At 37.0% G+C, this 10,067-nt stretch overlaps 1 protein-coding gene across 1 annotated transcript in view; it reads left to right on the top strand.

Moving 5' to 3' along the window:
- LOC131193242 (ultra-long-chain fatty acid omega-hydroxylase) overlaps positions 1–9,364 on the top strand; it is a 78,305-nt gene extending 68,941 nt beyond the window's left edge. Inside the window, exons 9-12 of the mRNA XM_058173239.1 lie at positions 803–936; positions 4,199–4,263; positions 8,591–8,661; positions 8,908–9,364. Of these exons, the coding sequence (XP_058029222.1) occupies positions 803–936; positions 4,199–4,263; positions 8,591–8,661; positions 8,908–9,085 (448 nt within the window). The 3' untranslated portion in view covers positions 9,086–9,364. The remainder of the gene's footprint in view (positions 1–802; positions 937–4,198; positions 4,264–8,590; positions 8,662–8,907) is intronic.
- The last annotated feature ends 703 nt before the right edge of the window (positions 9,365–10,067 follow it).

The following is a 10,067-nucleotide window of genomic DNA, read 5'->3' on the forward strand; positions in this document are numbered from 1 at the left end:
GAGATCATTCTGTCATTTTGGGGATTGTATCCCAGTATTGCTTTTCCTACTTTTTTATTGATTATGAAGGCCACTCCATTTCTTCTGAGGGATTCTTGCCCACAGTAGTATACCTAATAATCATCTGAATTAAATTCGCCCATTCCTGTCCACTTTAGTTTGCTGGTTCCTAAGATGTCGATGTTCAGTCTTGTCATCTCTTGTTTGACCACATCCAGCTTGCCTTGATTCATGGATCTTACATTCCAGGTTCCTATGGAGAAAAAATCTTTGCAGCATCGGACTTTCCTTTCACCACCAGATACATCCACAGCTGAGCGTCCTTTCGGCTTTGGCCCAGTCGCTTCATTCTTTCTGGCGCTACTAGTACTAGCCCTCCGCTCTTCCCCAGTAGCCTATTGGACACCTTCTGACCTGAGGGGCTCATCTTCCGGCGTCATATCTTTTTTCCTTTTTGTACTGTCCATGGGGTTTTCATGGCAAAGATACTGGAGTGGGTTGCCATTTCCTTCTCCAGTAGATTACGTTTTGTCAGAACTCTCTGCTATGACCTGTCCATCTTGGGTGTCCCTGCACGGCATAGCTCATAGTTTCATTGAGCTACGCAAGCCCCTTCACCACGACAAGGCAGTAATCCATGAAAGGGATTTCTATCACTTTACTGTACCCAAAAGTCTTGCTAAATAATGAGGCTTGGTACCATTTAAGGCTATAACCACCCAAAGTCATTTCATTACAAGATTGGTAGGAAATAAATTTAATAAGTAAGCAAACAAGCAAATAAATAAATGTCTCTTCTCAGGAAAGATCTCTCCCTCATGCCCTTCACCACCATGTGCATCAAGGAGAGCCTGCGGCTGCATCCTCCAGTCACAGTCATATCTCGACGCTGCACTGAAGATGTGAACCTTCCTGATGGACGAGTTATCCCTAAAGGTATGTGCTTATAGAAGGACCCCCATGCCATTCTTTGTTAATTATCTGTATCTGGCATTTGGATTATCTTTTTCCCTCTATGACTTTATTCCCTGCCTGCATTAGCAGTTGTTCCAGGTTACTATGCTATCATATTTTGGCCTCCATGAGGATTAAACCTCTTATAAAGTAAACAAAGTGCAAAGTATATTGAATAAGAAAAAGATCCCAGTTTGGGATCTTTTATACTGTATTGAGAGTGTGTATTAGAGTTCCTTTTACAGTATTTATCTGGTGGAAGCTGAATGAGACTGTTTTGCTTTCTCAAATGCTGCAATGGCCATTTCTAATCTAAGAACTCTATACTTAACAAGAATTATATCATCCCAAAATAATAAAAAACAATTCAATTATTATTATTATTTTTAAATGAAAATTTTATTTTTTTTCCACCACAAAAAAAAGAAAAGAAAAAAAACATTCACATCAAACAATTTCAATATGCTGAAGGGGTGTTTACATATCTTCTTGTGCAATCTCAAGATAAACATCTCTTTCGTAAATATATTTTCTTTTCTAACATATTTCCCATCTAACCAGTTATAAAATAAATCCCATATTTTATAATATTGTTTATCTTCTTGGTCTCTAATTTCAAATGTCCATTTACTCATCTCTGCACATTCCATCATTTTCCTGATTATTTCATCTTTCAAAGGTAATTTCTCATTTTTCCAATTTTTAGCAAACACAATCCTAGCTGCTTTAATATTCACAATCAAATATGTTACATCTCTAGTATATATCTCAGGAATAATTCCCAACAGAAAGACTTCTGGCTTAAAGTCTATGTGTTTTTTAATCATTTTCTCCAACCACGTGTGTATCTTAGTCCAATATCTTTTTGCTTCAATGCATGTCCACCACATATGGTAATATGATCCAGGTGTCTGATGACACTTCCAACATTTTTCGGATTTATCCTTAAACATTCTTGCAATTCTTGTCGGGGATAAATGCCACCTGTAAAACAACTTATACAAATTCTCTTTATATGCTGTAGACATTATCATTTCATAATTATACATCCATAGTTTTTGCCAGACATCTAAATCTATCCCATGACCAAAATTCTTCCCCCAAGCAATCATAGTCTCTTTTACTTGTTCTCTCCCAGTTTTTCTTCTAGTAGATATCCATACAGTTTCTTAATCAGATTGTCATCAGAACCTGTTAAAATCTTATCAAAAGCGGTTGTATTATTATAAAAGCCTTCTGTTTTAACATCTTTATCATATCTGGATTGTATTTGCAAATAAGAAAACCAATTCATTATTATACTGTCTGCCTCTAATTCTGATTTAGCTTTTAACTTAGCCTTTTCATTTAACAATTCATCATATCTGACAATATATTCCTTTCTAAATGTTATTGAATATGAGAATGCCTCGATAGATGATACCCAAGTTGGAATTTTCAAAAAATGATTTTTCTTTATCTTCTCCCAATTTGATAACAAAGCTTCTCTAATTAAATGTCTTCTAAAATATCCCTGTGTTTTAGCTTGTCCATACCATAAAAAACCATGCCATCCCATCAACAAATCATGTCCTTCCAAAGTCAATATTCTATTATTTCTCAAAATTATCCATTCTTTAATCCACATCAAATTTGCTGCCTGATAATACAATTCCCAATTAGGTAGCCCAAAACAACCTCTCACTCTCTTATCTTGTAATAATTTTAATTTTATCCTTGCTTTCCTCCCTTGCCAAATATACTTCAACATTATTTTATTCAGTTCCAGGAAGTATCCTCTACTCAATTTAATTGGAATAGTTTGAAACAGGTACAAAATTCTAGGTAGTATATTCATCTTAATTGTTGATATTCTTCCAAGTAATGACAATTGTAAGTGTTTCCATTTAACCAAATCTGTCACTATCTGCTGTTTGAGTTTACCATAATTGTTCTCTTTCAATGTGTCTAATCTAATAACTCTATACTTAACAAGAATTATATCACCCCAAAATAATAAAAAGCAATTCAATTATTATGGGTCTTACAGCAATAGATGTTATGTTCCACATTTTGTTCAGGCTCCCATGTCTCATTTTTCTTGAAAATGTGTATATTTCTTGTCCTTCCTTCCTGTTGTTTTGTTTGTTGCTACTTGTAGGAGAAAAAGTTTGCTTGGTATATCATGTCACATCTGTAGGAGAAAAACATGGGTCTTCCAATGTCTTGTACTTTTTTTATTTATTGTTATTTTTGAACATGGCTTTTCACTGCTCAGGAAACTTTATAGCCTTTTCAATGATAAGTCCATCATTAGGGATTCTAGGAGTCCCTTTCAGAACTACAACTTTCTTCTGCATCTAGCTATCAAAAAAGGGTGGCAATTACAGAGCTGATTCCAAAAACACTTTGATCTTTTTGCCACAAACTGTTCACAGTTTCAATTTAAATTGGGTTTGCATTGTGGCAAAATGATTAGGGGCTGTTTTTAAATGCTTGTAATCTGCGTTTGCTGGAACAAAAGACAATGGGGTTGTTCCTGTGGTTCTCTGAGGCCATCTTGCTTGATTTGCCTGGCTTGATGAAAGAACTGTCCATCCCAAGAGCAACTAGTGGGGGGTGGGATTGGGGAGTTATGAAATGAGTCTACTGGTAAACGGAGGAACCACGAATGGCCATCATGGAAGATGGAGCAATGGACAGGGGTAGAAAAGCTGGGGGGGATGTGAGTAACAGTCAGGCAGTACAAGCTGGTCCTCTTTTTGGGGCAACTCTAGGCTAGTAGCAAAGTCATAAACTAATTTTTGTTGGTTTATTATTTGCCATCAAGTTATTAAAGGAAGATCTCAGATCATCTGAAAATCTGTAGCACTAACATAAAGATATGAAACATCTATTTTTTATTTATTTTATTTGTCACAACAGTATATATAAGCATAAGCATGAAATAACTATACGATGTATAAGCATATATATATAAGCATAAATATGTAATAACTATATCAGATTGGATACAATCAAAGGGAACATTAGGATAGGAACGGTAGGCATGTTGGTGCTCTTATGCATGCCCCTTACAGACCTCTTAGGAATGGGGTGCATGAACATAAACACAAACCAACAGAATGTTGGCCTATTCTTTGCTCTATCTATTAACAGCAATTCATTTGCCAAGTTCTGTCATGTTCCTTTGTCTGTTTCCTGCTTTTGTGAATCTTTCTACCTTTGGTGGCATCTAGAGTTCATTAGATTCTTCTCTCTGCAGGGAATGTCTGCCTGGTCAGTATCTTTGGGACCCATCACAATCCTGCTGTATGGCCAGACCCTGAGGTAGCATTTTCCCAATTTCTTTGTAATTTGTAATTTGTTTTCATCCATTTTGGGTCTGTGTAGAATTCAGCTTGGGAGACGCCCTTCCCCCTGCAGATTGCCTGCTAGGATGCTATTTTAAAGTTGGGGCGGGGGGGACACTTAATCTTGTCATGATAATTGAATAGCTAAGTATAGTTATTTCTAAAGTTATATTCTGCTTTTTGTTCATTGAGGTATAAGAATCCAGCAAGAAGGTAGGTACATATATATCTCTGAGGGAAATGGGCAGTTCAAAAATGTGAAAAGCAAACAAACAAATAATGTAGAATTTAGAATAGAATAGAATAGAATAGAATTTTTTATTGGCCAAGTGTGATTGGACACACAAGGAATTTGTCTTGGTGCATATGCTCTCAGTGTACATAAAAGAAAAGATACGTTCATCAAGGTACAACATTTACAACACAATTGATGATCAATATATCAATATAAATCATAAGGATTGCCAGCAACAAGTTATAGTCATACAGTCATAAGTGGAAAGAGATTGGCGATGGGAACTATGAAACGATTAATAGTAGTGCAGATTCAGTAAATAGTCTGACAGTGTTGAGGGAATTATTTGTTTAGCAGAGTGATGGCCTTCGGGAAAAAACTGTTCTTGTGTCTAGTTGTTCTGGTGTGCAGTGCTCTATAGCGTCGTTTTGAGGGTAGGAGTTGAAACAGTTTATGTCCAGGATGCGAGGGATCTGCAAATATTTTCACGGCCCTCTTCTTGATTCGTGCAGTATACAGGTCCTCAACGGAAGGCAAGTTGGTAGCAATTATTTTTTCTGCAGTTCTAATTATCCTCTGAAGTCTGTGTTTTTCTGGTTGGGTTGCAGAATCGAACCAGACAGTTATAGAGGTGCAAATGACAGACTCAATAATTCCTCTGTAGAATTGGATCAGCAGCTCCTTGGGCAGTTTGAGCTTACTGAGTTGGTGCAGAAAGAACATTCTTTGTTGTCCTTTTTTAATGATGTTTTTGATGTTAGCTGTCCATTTGAGATCTTGCGATATGATAGAACCCAGAAATTTGAAGGTTTCTACTGTTGATACTGTGTTGTCAAGTATTGTGAGAGGTGGAAGTATGGAAGGGTTTTTCCTAAAGTCTACCACCATTTCTACAGTTTTGAGTTTGAATATTCATTAAGAATACTCATACAATTTAAAAGCATAGATTAAAATCTTGAAATATTAGTCAAAAATCACCTCTTTAATGTGCACATTTTCTGCATAAAACCTGGGCTCCTATATACATTACAGTATTCAATGGATCAGTCAAGAAGCAAAAGCCTGTGCATACAACATACATTTTTTACACTAACTATATAACAAAATTTGAGTCATGCCGGCCACATGACCATGGAGACGTCTTCGGACAGCGCTGGCTCTTCGGCTTTGAAACGGTGATGAGCACCGCCCCCTAGAGTCGGCAACGACTAGCACGTATGTGCGAGGGGAACCTTTACCTTTTTATATAACAAAATATAAGGGGCGTGCATAAGAGCACAAAAGTGCCTACCGTTCCTGTCCTATTGTTCCCTTCATCATATCAAATTGATATAGTTGATGCATATTTTTTTTTACATATATATATATATTCTTCAAAATATGTTGTTTTATCTATGACAATTGTTTGTGTATACTGTTGTGACAAAAAGAAATTTAAAAAAAATACTGAGCATTACATTACATTAATGTACAGTAATTTAAAAAATTAGCTTCTTTCTCAATATTTATGTAAATTCATATTTCTTGCCCACTATTTTCATTAAGAAATGGTGTCTCAGGAAAAGGAGCAGTGTCTATTTTATATGACAAAATGTGAAGCACAGAGTTGATGGTTTTTCCTGCAACAAAGCAAAAAGTAAATTATTGAACTGTAGCACCTTAAAAACTCTTTGTTCAATGTCATGTGCATTTTGATTTTTTTATTGATATTAATGTTTTACATTTAATGAGGGAGGATAAAAAGATTGTAATGTTACCTACTGGCTGATTCTTCTCCCTTTGAGCTCTGTAACTGAGGCCACCTCACTGATAAAATTTTATTCCTTAGTTGCAGACATCTGTTTTCTTGGAATCCCACTCATTAAACTCCTTTGGAGCTTCGGAGCGAGGGTGGGGGTAATCTTCAGGACCTTGGGTCAATTTTGCATAAAAAGTTCTCTTTTGTCAGATGTAAGATGATTACTGGCATATAAGGTTTCATTTGAGTGCTCCTTGCTCCCTCAAACCTATGACTTGTGCAGTAGGCACTTTTTTGCCCATAAGGCCAAGCAGGGATCATTTTTGCTACCTGTTCGAAATTGCAAAGAGAAGGTAATGTCAAGCATCTATTAGTCTTTAAATTGTGGCAGAAAGCAGACAAGTTATTCTACAGACATAAATCCATTTGCCCATAAAACAGTCTCTGCAAGTTTCCTGGGACAAAATCTTTTCAGAACTAAAGCAAGACAAGAATCATCTCTGTAGTTCTATCATTTTCATAATCATCTTGAAGGAGTAGTCCTCAATGAAACTACATGTCTTGGACCCAGCACCTTCAACATCTTCATAAATGTTCTAGATGAGGAGATAGAAAGGAATTAATGAAATCTGCAGATGACACCAAGTTTAGGGTGGCGGGATTGCTAACAGTTGCAGAAAATATGACTTCACTAGCAGAGTTGTTAATGCTTGGAATAAACTACCTGACTCTGTGGTCTCTTCCCAAAATCCCCAAAGCTTCAACCAAAAACTGTCTACTATTGACCTCACCCAATTTCTAAGAGGTCTGCAAGGGGCGTGCATAAGAGCACAAGCGTGCCTACTGTTCCTGTCCTATTGTTTTTTTTTCATTATATCCAATTAATATAGTTATTACATACTCATACTTATATATAAGCTTATATATTGTATAGTTATTACATGCTTATGCTTATATATACTGTGTGACAAAAATAAATAAATAAAAAATAAATAAAAGGATCTTGACAGACTTGAGCATTGGGCTCTATCCAACAAGATGCAGTTGAGAAAATTAAGGTTTTGCATTTAATCAGGAAAAATCAAATTCACAGGTTTAGAGAAGGGGCCTCTGGTGGCTCAGATTGCTAAAACAGTCTGTTATTAACAGCAGCTGCTTGCAATTACTGCAGGTTCAAGTCCCACCAGGCCCAAGGTTGACTCAGCCTTCCATCCTTTATAAGGTAGGTAAAATGAGGACCCAGATTGTTGGGGGCAATAAGTTGACTTTGTATATAATATACAAATGGATGAAGACTATTGCTTAACATAGTGTAAGCCGCCCTGAGTCTTCGGAGAAGGGCGGGATATAAATGCAAAAAAAAAAAAAGAAGAAGGCAGTACCTGGCTCAAAAGTAACAACTGAGGTGTCTCAATCTAGGTGTCTGAGTGGATCACCACTTATGCATGAGGTAGCAATGTGCTGTACCTGCCAAAAAAGCCAACACAGTCCTAGGCTGCAACAATAGAGGTATAGCATCAAGATCACAAGAAGTGATCTTATATTGCTCTAGTGAGGCCACACTTGGGGTACTGCATCCAATTCTGGTTACAACGATACAAAAAGATGCTGAGACCCTAAAAAGTATGTAGAGTAGAGCAACAAAAATGATAAGAGGTCTGGAAACTAAACTGTAGAATGAATGGTTAAGGGAGCTAGGTATGCCTAACCTATAAAAGATTAAGGATGAATGATAGCAGTTTCTCAGTACTTGAGGAGCTGTCACAGAGAAGAGGGGGTTGACTTATTTTCAAAAGCACATGAAGGAAGGATAAGAAACAATGCATTGAAGCTATTTAAATAGAGATCCAACCTAGAATTAAAGAGAAATTTCCTCACAGTGAAAATAATTACTAATTAATCAAAAATTGATTAACTTGCCTTCCAGAGTTGTGGGTGCTCCATCACTGGAGGTAGTCAAGACAGGACAACCATTTGTCCAGGATGGTATAAGTCCTCCAAGTTCCTTTCCAGCCCTGTGATTCTATGATATATGTTTCAGAGAGTTATGTGCTGGACTTCCTATTTGTGTCAGAATCTTTTACTAGCCCACATTCTCAGATCATCAGTTGGCAGAGCGGATCTTCCAGGTCATCACTGCCAAATGAGTACTCATAAGAATGCCAACTCCTGTTCCTATGTGAACAATTGTGTCCAGACATCTTATGTTTGGATTATTATCCATTAATTTGGCATGTGACAAATGAAACACTTGGTGTCAATTAATCAGTTCCTTCTTATGTTCACATCTTCTCATTCAACCCATTCATCCAATCTATTTATCTTTCAAAGGTCTATAATCCATATCGCTTTGATTCAACACATCATCCACTAGCTTTTGTGCCCTTTTCTGCAGGACCCAGGTAAGCAAACATACAGCTAGAGACAAAATAATTGTTAAAAAAAAGAGGAGAAGGGTGTTGGAGGATATCCATGTGACATTTGTAACGGGGGCTCTTGGGGCAAGGAACATGAAACAATACATCTGGTTGCTAATTTAAAAAAAAGCCTTCATGAAGCTAGATTTGTCCAATGAGCTTCATAAAAAGAGAAGTGTTGTAAAGAAGTCAGCCATTTAGCCACTGAGCTAGAATTTTTCTTTTCTGCAGGAACTGCATTGGGCAGAACTTTGCCATGGCAGAGATGAAGGTGGCCCTGGCACTGACACTGTTGAGGTTTGTGGTGCGGTTGGATGAGAGCCAATCTGTACGGCGCAAGCCAGAGCTAATCCTGCGGGCGGAGAATGGGCTGTGGTTGCAAGTGGAACCAATCTGTGCTGAATCTTGATCTATATACAAGATTACATTTGCTGATCTATAACCTGGAATCTATATTGTAATGTGCCAAGAGGAATTGTGACCAGAGATGCTTTTTACTTCTAGCTGTGTAGAAGGCAGAATAGATTGTTATTTTGAACACATCTTTCCACCACTGTGTCTATGTCTCCTAGTCTACTAATTGCTGCTTAGCCCTAGTTTATTGTTTTGCTACCATGAAGATCTCCAAGAAATATTCTAAATTAAAGCCATATTAAATGAACTTTTGGCTTTGTTTTAAATATTTAGGTAATAGCATTCCTATAGGATCAAGCTTTAAGGTTTTCAAGAAAAGATTGGACAGTCATTTAGAATTGTCTGAGATGCAATATGGTCTCCTGCCTTGGGCAAGAGTTAGACTTGAAAATCTCCAAGGTCCCTTCCAGTCCTATGATTCTATAATTCTAAACTATTCAGTGAGAACTGTCTGCAAAACCATAGCCCAAGATTTCCAGTGGAAGAACTAATGTATTCTGAATATTCCAAATATCACGTTGGTTGGCTTTCCATGATGCTCTTTTATGTACTGCTATAATCATTCTATCCCTTCCAAGGGGAATTTCTAACCCTTTCTAACAAAAGCAATTTCCATTCTGGAAAATCTTCTTCACTGTTAGGAAAGTAGAAGGAGGAAAGAGTATTAAGTACAGTATGTTCACTACCTTGAGTTATTGTAAAAATAATAAAGGTGGGATACAAATATATAAACAATAAACAAATATAAAGTTTCATTCAGGTGTGATGAGACAACCCTATTTTAGCCTAGTTTAATTCATATTGTATTCATGGATTGATAACCCATTTTTATTCATTTTTTTAAATTTAGCACCGGGGTCCTCAAATTTTTTAAATGGGCCGATTCACGGTCCCTCAGACCATTGGGGAGCCGGACTGGCCAGGTGGACGTGGCTATGTGGTCAAGTGACTGGGTGGGCATGGCCAATTTAGCAGTC

This window comes from Ahaetulla prasina, chromosome 2 (assembly GCF_028640845.1).
Source record: "Ahaetulla prasina isolate Xishuangbanna chromosome 2, ASM2864084v1, whole genome shotgun sequence".
In the NCBI taxonomy this organism is placed as follows: Eukaryota; Metazoa; Chordata; class Lepidosauria; order Squamata; family Colubridae; genus Ahaetulla; species Ahaetulla prasina.